The sequence below is a fragment of the Phalangium opilio genome, unplaced genomic scaffold, assembly GCF_054372755.1.
Source record: "Phalangium opilio isolate 3A_F unplaced genomic scaffold, DU_Popi_V2 ptg000041l_1, whole genome shotgun sequence".
Taxonomy (NCBI): Eukaryota; Metazoa; Arthropoda; class Arachnida; order Opiliones; family Phalangiidae; genus Phalangium; species Phalangium opilio.
In genome coordinates, this window is record NW_028324165.1 from 1,993,222 (window position 1) to 2,010,273 (window position 17,052).

The 17,052-nt window shown below is 40.3% G+C and overlaps 1 protein-coding gene across 7 annotated transcripts in view; it reads left to right on the plus strand.

Annotated features, from left to right (window-relative positions):
• Positions 1-2,486, plus strand: part of LOC149679274 (uncharacterized) — an 11,531-nt gene extending 9,045 nt beyond the window's left edge. For all 7 annotated transcript variants that reach the window (XM_089834961.1, XM_089834958.1, XM_089834960.1 and 4 more), the window contains one exon: positions 1,270-2,486. In XM_089834961.1, the coding sequence (XP_089691087.1) occupies positions 1,270-2,375 (1,106 nt within the window). In that variant the 3' untranslated portion in view covers positions 2,376-2,486. The remainder of the gene's footprint in view (positions 1-1,269) is intronic.
• Positions 2,487-17,052: the final 14,566 nt, after the last annotated feature.

Below are 17,052 nucleotides of genomic sequence, written 5' to 3' on the forward strand. Positions count from 1 at the left end.
GATACTTTGAAGGATAATTGCAGGCGCGTTTCAGATACTTTGTAGCGTAGTTGCAGGCGCGTTTCAGATACTTTGTGGGATAATTGCAGTCGCGTTTCAGATACTTTGCAGGATCAATGCAGGCGCGTTTCAGATACTTTGTAGGATAATTGCAGATGTGTTTCAGATACTTAGCAGGATAATTGCAGATGCGTTTCAGATACGTCGCAGGATCATTGCAGGTGCATTTCAGATACTTTACAGGGTCATTACAGTCGCGTTTCAGATACTTTGCAGGATCACTGCAGGCGCGTTTCAGATACTTTGCAGGATCATTGCAGGCGCGTTTCAGATGCTTTGCAGGGTCATTGCGGGTTTTCTTATCAATTATTGTGAATGAGTCGCCTTATATACCCTAAATTTCCAAAAATTGTTAAAGAGGCTTACGCTTGAGTTCAAACGTCAACAATAGCTATGTTTAAAATGATTTTAGGAATAAAGTTTCTTAAAACGATTTAACTAGAATTAAGGTAAATTAATGACGATCAAATTAATAAATATCAATTATATTTATTTAAATATTAAAAAATAGCCTCTAAATTGCGTCTCGACTTGGAGAGGTTCATTTTGGATTCTCAACATGTACTCATCCCTTACAAAAATATTAAGCTGTAATTCATCTGCATACACGCTTTTTTATCGCTACCACGCTGTTATATGTATACATTAAGGCTAAATTTTCTGCTGCTCGAAAAACGGGAAAAATTCATAGCATTTCTAGAATTGCAAATTGACTGCCGTTTTCACATTTTCTGTTTGTTAACTGTTAACTGTCTAGTCTGGCAGAAATATGCAGCGCAATTCCGCAAACGCTATGCAAAAGTAGAAATACCAGCTGCTAGTTTAAAACTGTAATTTGACCATTTTTATAGACATGTTACAGGTTCTCAAAAGTGATGGAAAAGTAGAAATCCAGCTGCTAATTTAAAACTGTAATTTGACCATTTTTATAGACATGTTACAGGTCTGCAAAACTTATGGAAAAGTATAAATTTAAAAGTTAAAAGTACAACCTTTCGGATTTGCATTTATTTAAGTTAATCATCATCCCCTTTTTGTTGATATGCTCGTTTACTCATCGGTTAACGCCTTAATTGATCAGCACTCCTTTTTTCTGTAACACTGCGTTTTCGTACGCATTACCTTTTTTATGATGTTCGCTTGAATATAATTGTATTTTTGATGCTAAATTATAAATTATATGATTGTGGTTTTTTATATTTTCTGTAGGTAAATTCGACAAGAAACGTACAACGGGGCTTAAATATTCAACTGAATATAAAAAGGACCTACAACGTCGCAATAGAAAGGGTAAAGAAGGAAAACGCTTCAAATGTGATCAGTGTGACTATACATGCAAGAATAAGTGCGATTTCATCAGACATAAACGCATTCATAGCGGTGACAAACCGTTCAAATGTGATCAGTGTGACTATGGATTCACACAGAAGAGTTCTCTGAACATTCATCAACGCATTCACAGTGGTGAAAAACCCTTCGTATGTGACCAGTGTAACTTTGCAAGTACGCGGAAGTGCGCTTTGACAGTACATCTACGCGTTCATAGCGGTGAAAAACCGTTCAAATGTGATCAGTGTGGCTATGGATCCACGCAGAAGAGTTCTTTGATCACTCATCAACGCATTCACAGTGGTGAAAAACCCTTCGTATGTGACCAGTGTAACTTTGCAAGTTCGTGGAAGAGCGATTTGATAAGACATCTACGCGTTCATAGCGGTGAAAAACCGTTCAAATGTGATCAGTGTGGCTATGGATTCACGCGGAAGAATAATTTGAACGCTCATCAACGCGTTCACAGTGGTGAAAAACCCTTCAAATGTGAACAGTGCGAATATGCCAGCACGCACAAGGGTTCTTTGATCAAACATGGACGTATACACAGTGGTGAAAAACCCTTCGTATGTGACCAGTGTAACTTTGCAAGTTCGTGGAAGAGCGATTTGTTAAGACACCAACTCGTTCACAGTAGTGAAAAACCCTTCAAATGTGAACAGTGCGAATATTCCAGCACGAAAAAAGGTTCTTTGATCAGACATGAACATATTCACAGTGGTGAAAAACACTTCAAATGTGATCGGTGTGAATATGCCAGCACGGACAAGGGTTCTTTGATCAAACATGAACATATTCACCGTGGTGAAAAACACTTCAAATGTGATCATTGTGAATATAAATGTACGCACAAGAGTAGTTTAATCAGACACGAACGCATTCACAGTGGTGAGAAGCCCTTCAAATGTGATCGGTGTGACTATGCATGTACGCAGAAGTGTCATTTGATAGTACATAAACGTAAAAGACACATGTATGAATAGATGGATTTATATTTTAAATGTGTTGGACAATAACCATATTTGATCCTCTAAATTGTCTGAAACTGTGTTTGTAACTGTTATGTTTCGATGTAATAAAAAACTAACTGACCTACTAGGCCTACCTTATCTATTACTGTAAACATGATAAGGACTGGTATATAAACGCCTGTCGGGTAATCAACCGGCAGAAGGATTGTAATCGCGCCTCTCGTAATATTCTATGTAATCATTGTAAATACCATTAAAACTTATACCTTGACTTTTAACCGTGCAGTGTCATGTACATATAAGCAACTCTTATAGTAATGAACACAACATAATGGCGACGGAGGCGAGATCCCGATAACCCCTTGCACAACGAAGATCCTCGACTATAATCACCGCCGCTAAAAGGAGTACCAGCTGACGGAGCAGAAGAAGACAAACACAACATGTCTCTTACCGCACAATTCGGAACCTTCGAAGAAAGATCCGAGTCCTGGACCCTGTACGCAGAAAGGCTGGGGCAGTATTTCATTGCTCATGATGTAACCGAGGAAAACAAGAAACGGGCGATGTTGCTCACCGTCATTGGAGCCTCAACGTACGCCACGTTGCGCAATATCGTGGGACCTGCCAAACCTACCGACAAGACCTACGCCGAATTAGTCAAAGCGTTAAACGACTACTTTAATCCTATACCATCAGAAATCGTCGAGCGTTATAAGTTCAACTCGAGAGACCGACAACAAGGAGAAACGATAGCAAAATACATCTCCGAACTCAGAAGAATGAGCGAATTTTGTATGTACGGCAACTCATTAGACGACATGCTTAGAGATCGACTGGTGTGCGGATGCAAGGACGATTCACTGCAGAAAAGGCTGTTAGCAGAAGAAAAGCTAACACTAACTAAAGCTGTTGCCATCGCACAGACAATGGAACAAGCGACACAAAATGTTAGTACCATGAGGAGCCAGCAGTACGCAGATGGAGCTGAGAAGATAAATGCGATATCCATACTCTCCAGAAAGACAAGACAAGACATCACAAATCAAGACGGCCATCTACACCCAACCAAGAGGTGAAGCCAGCAAAACATGAAGGTCAAGGTCATTTCAAGAGAACGGAAAACAGTCATTCCAACGGATGCTACAGATGTAATGGACAAGGACACGCAGCAGTCAATTGCCAATACAAAGAATCCACCTGCCACGCATGCCGTAAAAAGGGACATCTATCAAGAGCCTGCAAAAACAGCCAGCGCAAAAATTGGTCACAAACAAACCATATAGAGCCTCAGGACAACGAATACGACACGTTCGAAATTCACCATATCTTCTCCGAAGAAGTACCATTGGATCAGAACGAGGAAGGTATCTACCACATGCCTGCGTTGAATGACACGAGGACAGTTGCGCCGTACAAGATAGAATGCGTGATCAACCAGAAAAGCATCATCATGGAAGTCGATACTGGCTCTGCGTTTTCACTCATCTCAAGCGAGAATGCCGATGGAATAGTAGACAAGGAATCACTACAGAAATTCGACACAAGTCTCAAATCGTTCTCTGGACACTCCATCGAAGTCATAGGCGTCACGAGCGTCGACGCGTCGTACCAAATTCATGAAGACATACTACCAATAGTAGTGTACAAAGGAAAAGGACCCACGCTTTGCGGCAGAAACTGGTTGTCATCGGCACTACCCATATTAGGAAAGGGATTCCCGAATACAGTGGACGTAGTAGCGAACATATCCAGCTCGGAAGAAACTTTACAAGCGATACTAGACAAACATGCAGAAGTCTTCGACACCAGTACATATGGACACTTGAAAGACGTAAAAGTTCATCTGTATCGTAAACCGGACATGGAACCAAAGTTCTTCAAAGCGCGTTCTGTACCATACGCATACAAAGAAAAAGTCGACCAAGAACTAACAAGACTGGAAGAAGCGAAGATAATCTCTCCAATACCGTTTGCGCAATCAGCCGCTCCCATCGTCCCGATTTTAAAACCTAATGGCAAAATCAGGATATGCGGCGACTTTAAAGTCACCGCCAATCAGCAAATCCAGACGGAAAAGTATCCGCTACCAAAGGCCGAGGACATATTCACCAAGTTGTCGGGATGCAAAATATTCTCGAAGTTAGACATGAGGGATGCATACAGTCAACTGGAGTTGGACGACGAATCCAAAGATTTAGTTGTCATCAATACTCAAAAAGGGCTTTTCAAGTACAACTACTTACCATACGGTATATCGTCAGCATCGGCCATATTCCAAAAGCACATGGAAGCGTTGCTAAGGAACCAAGACAATGTGACACCCATGCAGGATGACATAGCGATAGGCAGCTCAGACGAAAGGGACCATCTACGGAAATTGGACTCAATACTCCAAGTCATAAAAGACGCAGGACTCAAGCTTAGACGTGAAAAATGTCAATTCGCTAAAACATCCCTTGATTTCCTGGGTCACCACTTGGACAAGGAAGGGCTGCATCCAATGTCAAACAAAATGACGGCAATATCTGACGCTCCTGAACCCAAAAATGTGGAAGAACTGAGGTCATTCTTGGGTTTAATCAACTACTACGCCAAGTTCGTACCGAACTATGCGACGCAACTAGCACCATTATTCGAGCTTCTACGAAAAGACACGGATTGGAGATGGAACGAAGAGGAGAGGTCGACATTTGCCAAAGCCAAGGAATTCCTAACCAAATCGAACCTACTAGTACACTTCGATCCCAACCAAGAGATACGACTAGCGTGCGATGCGTCACCCACTGGCATAGGAGCTGTCATATCTCACTACGCACACGGCGAAGAACGTCCCATTGCCTTCGCATCTCGAACGACTTCCAACGCAGAGAAAAACTATTCTCAACTAGAAAAAGAAGCCTTATCTCTTATATATGGTGTGACGAAATTCCGGGACTATTTGTTGGGCCGCAAATTCAAGTTAATCACCGATCATCAACCATTGGTCAGTTTATTAGCCCAGAATAAACCGACGCCACAAATGGCAGCAGCAAGATTGCAGAGGTGGTCACTCGCCTTATCAGCTTATGACTACCAGATCGAGTATAAGAAAGGCAGCTCTAATTCAAACGCCGATTGCATGAGTCGCCTTCCACTACCAATACAACATCAAGAACCACCACTCCCCACGGAATACGTATTGCTCATTGATAAGTTCGACAACGGTCCAATAACGACAGATGACATACGGCGTGAGACAATGAAGGACAAGACATTGTCGAAAGTCATGGAGAACACGATAGAAGGAAAAGGATGGAACAAAGCAGATGTCACAACGAAACCATACTTCAACCGGCGAGAAGAACTAGCCACGATGCAAGGCATATTGATGATGGGAAAAAGAGCCATAATTCCCGAGAGCCTGAGATCTAAAATGATGGAACAGTTACACGACACCCATCAAGGCGTAGTAAGGATGAAGTCACTCGCAAGGTCTACAGTATGGTGGCCTAAAATTTATGAAGATATTGGAAAACATGTAAAGCTGTGTGATGCATGCCAATCCAAGACACCGGAACCAGCGAAAGAATTTTCACCATGGCCCACCGTTTCAACACCGTGGTACCGAGTCCATTGTGACTTCGCTGGACCCATTGATAATAAATACTTGCTGATAACAGTCGACGCGTTCACCAAATGGATAGAGGTAGATATCGTTTCATCTACTTCAACTGACTGCGTCATTCGCTCACTCAGATCGAAAATGGCTCGCTTCGGTATAATCAACACTCTGGTCACGGATAATGCCACATGTTTCACCAGCGAACAATTCAAAGCGTTTACCATCAATAACGGCATAAAGCATCTCACATCACCGCCTTATCACCCACAATCAAATGGACTAGCTGAGCGAAACGTTCGTACTGTGAAAACATCGCTAGAAAAACTATCCTTCGGACACAAGACAGCAAAGGACATAGTGGATGAAGGATTGAAAAGCACCAAAGAAGGTTCACTTGACGAAAAATTGGCTCGCATACTCATGAGGCACAGGCGGACTCCTCTTACGTGTGGGAAATCACCATCCGAATTAATGTTGGGAAGGAATATCACGACCGTTCTTGACCTATGTCTACCAAAGAAGCAATCTGAGACATCCGAGTATAACGTCACAAATCCCACCATGTACGCTAAAGCAGACCTAGTCTACGTAAGAAATTATGCTAGAGGACCTAGATGTATTCCCGGTATCATAGACAAGCGCATGGGTAACAAGTTATACCAAGTGGAGCACAGACAACAGATTCTGCGTAGGCACCAAAATCAAATTAGGAGGAGATGGACCAATCCGGAAGTGGAACGCAAAAAGGACGATGTGACCCAAGACCAATCACAACAAAGAGCACCTGAAACTGTCTGGATTCCAACGCCGACGTCAATCGAAAATAACGACACACCAACAGGAACTAATCGAACAACAGCAACAACAACAAGAACGCCCGACCACGAGATGACGCAACAGAAAAACATAGCGGCACCAAGTCCAGACGAAACAACTTCGCGGCGATCAGTGCGAACACGCAAACCCATAGAAAGATTAGGCTTATAAAAAGAAAAATTGATGTTATGTTTCGATGTAATAAAAAACTAACTGACCTACTAGGCCTACCTTATCTATTACTGTAAACATGATAAGGACTGGTATATAAACGCCTGTCGGGTAATCAACCGGCAGAAGGATTGTAATCGCGCCTCTCGTAATATTCTATGTAATCATTGTAAATACCATTAAAACTTATACCTTGACTTTTAACCGTGCAGTGTCATGTACATATAAGCAACTCTTATAGTAATGAACACAACAGTAACAATCCATTAAATTTCTCCATTCTAAATCGTATTAACGGAAGCTCCGCGCATTTTCAGAGAAGACTCTTGGGACACTATATACTGTTGTATCACCGCGTAATTTACCATTTTCCGAAATTACCGTAATTTTCTTACCCTAGTCCTGGATCTTCATTTGCGTCTTTAATTACTTTAACTTCGTCATCGGCTTTAAACAACAGAGATAGGAAAATTGTCGAATTCAAACTTGTTGTTTTTCCAGTACTTAGTAGGTTTATGACGTATAGAGGTTTAATTGGCTGAATTTTACTGTTTAATCTACGTCGGGGGGTTATTATGAACTCCTGGTATAACTTTGGATTCTGTATATTGTCTCAATGATCCAATTTTAATCTACATATATATTTTCGAAAGTTGTTAGTTTGAATTTATCATCTTTCCGAATATGACCATGCAAGCTGCCTGGTTTATATCGGTAACACTATAGGGAAGGATTAAAACAGGTTTGATTGAGTTCTTCTATAGACTGGTAATGCGACGAACCCCTATCCTGTTAAGAACCTACTATTCTGGACCCGTAACATATTTTAATGTGTTGGACAAAACGTTCACACTTTTTTATGTTATTTTTTAAAAAAAATAAAATGCCCTCTTTCCCAAAGGTCTTTACTCATTTCTTATTATCGCTGGTAATTATTTCGACCAAAAATACTTTGACAATAGAGAGGGGTGCCAGAACGAAATAAATTCGTAACTTAACTTTACGCGGCGTTACCTAGCTTTTGATTCACTGAAAATTCATTGAATATGGTGAAAGCAAAGAAAAGTTTAAAATAAGGCCGTTCGATTTTGAGCCAAAGTTCCATCTCCATTTAAGTTGATGTTCGTCCCTTTCTAATTGATATGCTCGTTTACTCATCCACTAAGGCTTTTGGTGAACAACGCTTTATTCGTTTCATAAACACTGTGTTTTCGTTCGCCTCAGCATTACATTTTAATGAAGTTGCCTTGAACGTTACTGTATTAGTGTATTTTCCATACTAATTATTCTGAGAGAGCGGTAGCTCTCATAGATAAGACTTCATACTGCTCTTAATGTATAAGGAGGGTTTTTGTTTGGATGTAGTTTTTTTGTATTGCATTAACTGTTTTGAGAGATCCATTAATTAGTTAATTTTATAAAAAATAAAGTTGCTAAGGGTGGTTTTCATTTCCAAAAAATTCATCACACCTTTTGTTGAAAAACAGGAATTTTTCCCATCCCTAACATGGGAAATTTTTGGAAAAAAACATTCCGGTTAATCCGATTTTAGAAAAACTATACGTTTGTTAGACTTGAAAACGGTTTTAAATGGAAGGTACAACACCTAACATTCCGCTAAGCAATTTTCATTGACTATAACTAAGTCTAAGTATGTTTAAATTAAAATTTTCAAAACCATTCCAATCTGCGATATTTAAGCAGTGTAAAGAGTCAGTTTATGATGTTAGCACTTTTAAAGCTATTTGGTTCATATTTCGTGGTGGTTAAAAAACAAGGGGACCTAGCTTTGTGTGAGCTAACAAGTTAAGTTGGAAAAGGTCCCCCACACTAATAAATTATGTAACCAACTGCCTTTGGTAATTGTGGGTACTTGTAGGTACTAGTGGGTGCTTGTAGGTACTAGTGGGTGCTTGTAGGTACTAGTGGGTGCTTGTAGGTACTAGTGGGTGCTTGTAGGTACTAGTGGGTGCTTGTAGGTACTAGTGGGTGCTTGTAGGTACTAGTGGGTGCTTGTAGGTACTAGTGGGTGCTTGTAGGTACTAGTGGGTGCTTGTAGGTACTTGTGGGTGCTTGTAGGTACTTGTGGGTGCTTGTAGGTACTTGTGGGTGCTTGTAGGTACTTGTGGGTGCTTGTAGGTACTTGTGGGTGCTTGTAGGTACTTGTGGGTGCTTGTAGGTACTTGTGGGTGCTTGTAGGTAATTGTGGGTGCTTGTAGGTACTTGTGGGTGCTTGTAGGTACTTGTGGGTGCTTGTAGGTACTTGTGGGTGCTTGTAGGTACTTGTGGGTGCTTGTAGGTACTTGTGGGTGCTTGTAGGTACTTGTGGGTGATTGTGGGTACTTGTGGGTGCTTGTGGGTACTTGTTGGTGCTTGTGGGTACTTGTAGGTACTTGTGGGTGCTTGTAGGTACTTGTGGGTACTTGTGGGTACTTGTGGGTGCTTGTGGGTACTTATGGGTGCTTGTGGGTGCTTGTGGGTGCTTGTGGGTGCTTGTGGGTACTTGTGGGTACTTGTAGGTACTTGTGGGTGCTTGTAGGTACTTGTGGGTGCTTGTGGGTACTTGTGGGTGCTTGTGGGTACTTGTGGGTGCTTGTGGGTGCTTGTGGGTACTTGTGGGTGCTTGTGGGTGCTTGTGGGTACTTGTGGGTGCTTGTGGGTACTTGTGGGTGCTTGTGGGTACTTGTGGGTGCTTGTGGGTACTTGTGGGTGCTTGTGGGTACTTGTGGGTGCTTGTGGGTACTTGTGGGTGCTTGTGGGTACTTGTGGGTGCTTGTGGGTACTTGTGGGTGCTTGTGGGTGCTTGTGGGTGCTTGTGGGTACTTGTGGGTGCTTGTGGGTACTTGTGGGTGCTTGTGGGTACTTGTGGGTGCTTGTGGGTGCTTGTAGGTACAAATTCTATAGATTTGTGCACAAACATGAGTCATATACCTGTACACAAAAATATTCCACGGACTTTTGCACAAAAACATTCCATATACCTGTACACAAAAATATTCCATGGACCTCTGCACAAAAACATTCCATATCCCTATGCTAAAAAATTTTCCTTACCCATTTGCACAATAATATCACGTTCACCTGTGCACAAAAATATCACGTACACCTGTACACAAAAATATTCGGTATCCATTTTCACAAAAATATTCCGTACACCTGTGCACAAAAATATTCCAAATCCATTTTCACCATAATATTTCGCACACCTATGCACAAAAATATTCCGTACACTTGTGAACAAAAACAGTTCGTACACCTGTGCACAAAAATATTCCGAAAACCTGTGCACAAAAATATTCCGAAAACCTGTGCACAAAAATATTCCGTACACCTTTGCATAAAAATATTTCGTACACTTGTGCACAAATAGAAATCACAGGCTTGTGCACAAAGAAATGTCGTAGACTCGCGCAAAAAGAGATGTTATAGACATGTGCACATCAGATTCCATAGAGTTATGCACAAACATTTTCAATACCCCTATGCTCAAACAGATTTCAAACCCTAATGCTCCAAAAGATTGCAAACCCATTTGCACAAAAATAATCCGTAGACCCGTGCTCAAAAATATTCCGTAGACCCTAGCTCAGACAGAAGTCACTCGCGTGTGCACAAACAGATGCCATAGACTTGTGAATAAACAGATGTCATAGACTTGTGAATAAACAGATGTCATAGACTTGTGAATAAACAGTAGTCATAGACTCGTGAATAAACAGTAGTCATAGACTCGTGAATAAACAGATGTTATAGACTCGTGCACAAAGAGATGTTATAGACTTGTTCACACACAGGTGTTATAGACTTGTTCACTCACAGGTGTTATAGACTTGTTCACTCACAGGTGTTATAGACTTGTTCACTCACAGGTGTTATAGACTTGTTCACTCACAGGTGTTATAGACTTGTTCACAAGCAGGTGTTATAGAATTGCTCACAAACAGGTGTTATAGAATTGCTCACAAACAGGTGCTATACAATTGCTCACAAACAGGTGTTATACAATTGCTCACAAACAGGTGTTATACAATTGCTCACAAACAGGTGTTATAGACTTGTTCACAAACAGATGATTTAGACTTGTGCACAAACAGATGATTTAGACTTGTGCATAAACAAATGTTATTCACTTGTGCATAAACAAATGTTATTCACTTGCGCAAAAAGAGATGTCATAGAAATGAGCAAATCAGATTCCATAGACCTGTGCACAAACAGAAGTCGTAGACCTGTGCACAAACAGAAGTCGTAGACCTGTGCACAAACAGAAGTCGTAGACCTGTGCACAAACAGAAGTCGTAGACCTGTGCACAAACAGAAGTCGTAGACCTGTGCACAAACAGAAGTCGTAGACCTGTGCACAAACAGAAGTCGTAGACCTGTGCACAAACAGAAGTCGTAGACCTGTGCACAAACAGAAGTCGTAGACCTGTGCACAAACAGAAGTCGTAGACCTGTGCACAAACAGAAGTCGTAGACCTGTGCACAAACAGAAGTCGTAGACCTGTGCACAAACAGAAGTCGTAGACCTGTGCACAAACAGAAGTCGTAGACCTGTGCACAAACAGAAGTCGTAGACATGTGCACAAACAGAAGTCGTAGACCTGTACAAATAAAGATTTTTCACTTGGGCACATAAAGATTTTTCACTTGGGCACATAAAGATTCTTCAGACTTGTGTGCACGTAAAGATTCTTCAGACTTGTGTGCACGTAAAGATTCTTCAGACTTGTGTGCACGTAAAGATTCTTCAGACTTGTGTGCACGTAAAGATTCTTCAGACTTGTGTGCACGTAAAGATTCTTCAGACTTGTGTGCACGTAAAGATTCTTCAGACTTGTGTGCACGTAAAGATTCTTCAGACTTGTGTGCACGTAAAGATTCTTCAGACTTGTGTGCACGTAAAGATTATTCAGACTTGTGTGCACGTAAAGATTATTCAGACTTGTGCACATAAATATACCATAGACCCATGAACAAAAAATTCCATAGACCTGTGCACAGAAGATTCCATACTCCTATACTCAAAAGGATTCCATGCAGATTTGCACAAAAACATTCCGTAGACCTGTGTAAAACAATATACCATAGGCCTGTGTAAAACAATATTTCATAGGCCTGTGCACGAAAAGATTTCATAGACCTGGAAACAAAAATATGCCACTGACTTGTGCACAAAAAGATTGCATAGGCCTCTGCACAAAGAGATTTTATACCCCTTTGCACAAAAATATTCTGTAGGTCTGCGCTTAAACAGATTCCGTAGACTTGTACACAAACAGATGTTATAGTTTAGACTCGCGAAAACTGTCTATAACTGGTAATTATCTTTAATTGCTTATTTTGTTTAATTATATTTAATTAGAGATGGGCCGATACCGATGCCATATCGGTATCGGTACCGATATTTGGCCTTAACCGATATATCGGTATCGGTTAAAAATGAACCGATATTTCTACCCGATGTTTTTTGAAGACAAGTTGGGAAAGCCAAAATATTACCTCTCCGAGTGGAGATGACTATCACTACCCCCTAAACAACCTAAATATATGCATATATCGCTTTTTTTAATTCTTTGCAAGTGCAGGAATTCAATTTTAAAATAGTCAATTGTTCAAGCCTTTTCAATATCTCTCAATTGCTGTGGAAACTCTACTCTCTCGCTATACCTCAACCGTATTCTTAGTCTACCAGTATGACTTGTAACATTTGTCCATATCAAAGCTGAATCATACATCGCCACACAAAAAGCAAATGTCCCCAAAACATGGAAGCCACAACCCAATCACACATAAGCTAGGCTCGTACTTGTTCATCGCTTTCGATGATTTCACTAATATTAGCATTAACATTTTGTACATTATTGGGTTCCTTATTAATAGATATGCATACGCCTACAGTACTTTCAATAGAACATTTATTTAATGCATTTATCTTTCGTACGATCATGGCCAACTGGCCTCGTGGTAGGACCAACATTTTGCGTGCTAGAACCTGTTCCAGAAACAGCCTTTTTTTCCGCGGCTAACGCTCTTCTCCTTTCATTTTCTCGTTTCCTAAATTCAGGATCTGACCTTTTTGCCCTCATTCTTTCCCTTGCCTTTCGTTTTCTGATTTCCTCTTTACTTAAATTATTATCTTCCTCCATTTACTTATTAATCAGTTAAATACTCACAAAGGTTGGCAAAATCAATCTCCTTAAATACTCACACAGGTTGGCAAAATCAATCTCCTTCAGTAATACGTAAGGCTTAGTTATATTATTTGCCGAACAAAATTAATCGAGCAAATTTAACACTTAACTTCTTCCTTCGAAATTCTATCAAAGAATGAATCAACTATTTAAAAAAAGGTTTTTTTCGCGAATAGGGCGCTATCATACCAACAGCAATTCCGTCATATTTAAAAAATATACATTGCCAACATTTTTTTCAAATAAAGAATGATAAAAGTGCGTAAAAAAAGGTCTTTCACAAATAGGCCTAGGGGGCGTATAAACTAAACAGCAACAACGCTCTACAGCTACACTAATCTTACACAAACAAGGAGTACTATAAACCCACTACTGGAAGCGGTATTTTTATTCAAACGTAAAACAATTTCGCTTAAGCTTAACATCTCTAGACATCGGTAAAAATGTCTCTATCACTCCTAGACATTATAACTCAAATTCATCTGATTATGTTTTAACAAGGTTAAATCTAACTGGGAGTAAGATGAAAGGAGTAGAAGCTTATCTGTCTAAGGAAATATGAAATTTTATCTTAACAGTTCGTTAAATCATAAGTTTATAACGAAAAAACGCGGAAGGGGAAAACGAGCAGACAACAGCGATTTTTGGGGGTAGAAGGTTAAGAGCGCCATCTGTCGTCCGTGCCAAAGTTGAACTTCCACTCGAAACGCAATGAGAAAGTGGATAAAATAATGCCATCAGCTATTTAACTGCGTCGATATAGTTAACGACTTGACCCATGACATGCCCATAACACTGGCTTCTATGAATCCTATTTATTCTTGGATGCTAGGAAACTTGGTAGACGTAACAGTCTGTACCAAGTACCCAAGCATCCTTCAATAAACGCCTGGCAACATTGTGGTACGCATGGTACAACTAAAAAATAGGATGTGTATCTATCTTTCCAGTCACTCCAAGTCGTTAAGCCCTCATTACAGAGGATTTGAAACACTATCGTAATTCCAAGTGTCTCGAATCTCTACGTTCCTGTCCATTATGAACAGTGCTGAGAGAAAGATACATCAGAAAGAGCCATTCAAATCGAATTGCCGAAAATATTATCCATATTTTCATTTCATATAACAGAGAAAACAAATTATTATGGTTCTGAGAGGAGCTTCCCATTTTGGTTGTTGTTCTCAAAAATATATCGCAATGCACGGGCCTAGATAGATACAGGAGGCAATGTAGGAAATATAACGCAATGCACGGGCCTAAAAAGATATAAGAGACAATGTACGAAATATAACGCAAAGCACGGGCCTTGATAGATATAGGAGGCAATGATTTAACGACTTCGGTACTTGGGTTTATCTTTAATATTTAAATAAATATAATTATTTTTAATTATTTTAATCGCCAGTAAATAACTTTAAAAATAGTTAAATCGTTTAAAATAAAGTTGTTCCTATTATCTTTCGAAACTTTGCTAATATTGACGTTTAAAGTGAAGGGTACCCCTCTTGCCCGCTTTTTTCAAATTTTGGGGTATATATACGTTTCGATTCCATTATAATAATAGATAAAAACGCATTCGCGTGAACCTTTGGTGGAAGCCCTGCCATTGGGAGGCTAGACGTTTCTCGTAACCCTAGCCGATCGCCGCGTATATCTTAAAACCAAATAATAGATAAAAACGCATTTGCGTGAACCGATGGTGGAAGCCCTGCCATTGGGAGGCTAGACGTTTCTCGTAACCCTAGCCGATCGCCGCGTATATCTTGAAACCAAACGATGACGGAGGAATAGAAGCCAGAATGTACTGACTGGCGTCCATGTGGAATGGACAAAAGACCTGAAGATGGTGGTGCATTGAAGCTGGTGTCAATGTGGAATTGACGAAGAACAGAAGATGGTGGTGCATAGAAGCTGGTGGCAATGTGGAATTGACGAAGAACAGAAGATGGTGGTGCATAGAAGCTGATGTCAGTGTGGAATTGACGAAGAACAGAAGATGGTAGTGTATAGAAGCTGGTGTCAATGTGGAATTGACGAAGAACAGAAGTTGGTGGTGCTTGGAAGCAAGCACGTACAGATTAGTGTCCATGTGGGATGGACAAAGACTAGCAGATTGTGGTCCTTAGATGAATGACCAAATTTCCGTGAACCGCGAACGCGTTCCGGAAATCGGGTATTTGTTTGCTCCGATTTGTAAACTGCGAACGCGGTCACGTGGGGTCTGACAGACAGACACACACACACAGACAGACACGGCCGGTGTAATACCTCTCACGTGACATACGTCACTCGGAGAGGTAAAAATTAATACTTATGTTGAGAGTAGATGGCGCCATAAGACCTAAACTCTGAGACAGCACAGTTTTTCATCTATTTTTGGATAACGTAACTAGTGTCTAAAATGGGTTTTTCGTATGATAAGCCAGTTTTATAGTTTCAAGTACCGAAATTGGATCGAGAATCATCAATAGAGATGGGCCGATACCGATACCATATCGGTATCGGTTTGATATCGGTTTAATCGAAGGATCGGGTAAAATATCGGTATCGGTACGTATCGGTTTCCCAAGTATCGGATCATATCGGTATCGGTTTAAACTGGTATCGGCCCATCTCTATATTTAATTGCATATTTTGTTTAATTCAGTTTAATCTGTACTTCGCAACTAAATTATTTGGACGCGCAATAGTTATAATGACAATAGCCCTTTTCGCATGTCGGAGGGTAAAAGTGGGGGAAAATGCGAGGTGCATGCGTGTTAGTAACAACGTGGATAAAATAGCAGACTACGGTCTTAGCCTCCGCGTATTTCCTCATCATTTTAGAGGCATCAACTTTGCCATTAAATCTCATCATTTTCGATACATCTTCTTGATTTTTTTTCTTAGAAATTTGGAAAAAAGTGTAATAAAATTCATTTAAGCCAGTGGTTTTTTAGTTAGTTCAATTTTGTAGTATTGTTCAATTATTTTTTTTCATATGATTCTTAAGCCTTTGCACTATGCCTGGATGCTGTGTTATGGTAGTGGGTGGGATGTAAGAATCAGTCGTATAAAGTAAAGAGGGTTGGTAAAACAGTGGAAATTAAATTTCACAGAATTGTTGCGAAAAGGAGAACGAGTTATAAATCGAAAATGTTGGAACTCCAAAGACTGGGATATGTAACATGCATTTCGTTAGTGGGTATCGGACCCTGGTCGGGAATCGGCGGCCCTCGCGGGGAAAGCGCTCTTTTTTGAGGGGTTGCTCTCGTGGTTTTGCCCGGCTCTGCTTGGATACCGACATTATTTATGAAGCCGACACTAAGCCTTGGTTATTAAGGGATATATTTTCGATATTATAATTTTTTAAAGCTTCAAGGTGCATGTGTTTTCTCCAGTAGGATTTAAATATAATTCCCATATTTTTTTACTAACGTCTTTAAATTCCAATATTTTTAGTTTATCATAGTTTAGATTCAAACTTACTCCGTTATCTACAATCCCAGCTATTTCTCCGTAGGCCGAGGGCGTCGTCTGCTATTTTATCCACGACGCACGACAAGCGCATGCGCGCATAAATTTGCGAAAAGGTCTATTAAGCTAGCTAATTGCCCTACCAATTTGATTATCCGTAGTAAAACGACGTAAGTCCTAGAATGACTTTCTTTATTACTTAACCCAAGCAAAAAAGTCTTAAGTTCCACAGTTTAAAGGTAAACCACGTAATTCGGAGCAGGTACTTAAAACTATTAAAAACAATACTTAAACTTTGTTTTTCTTAATGAAACAAAAATTGGCGCCCACTTTAAAAATGGGGCTTTCATTTAAGACCGTTTTCAAATCTATCAAACGTATAGTTATTTTTGTATGGGTAGTTACAAAATGGGTAAGTTTGGAAAATTTCCCATGTTATTTCTATGGA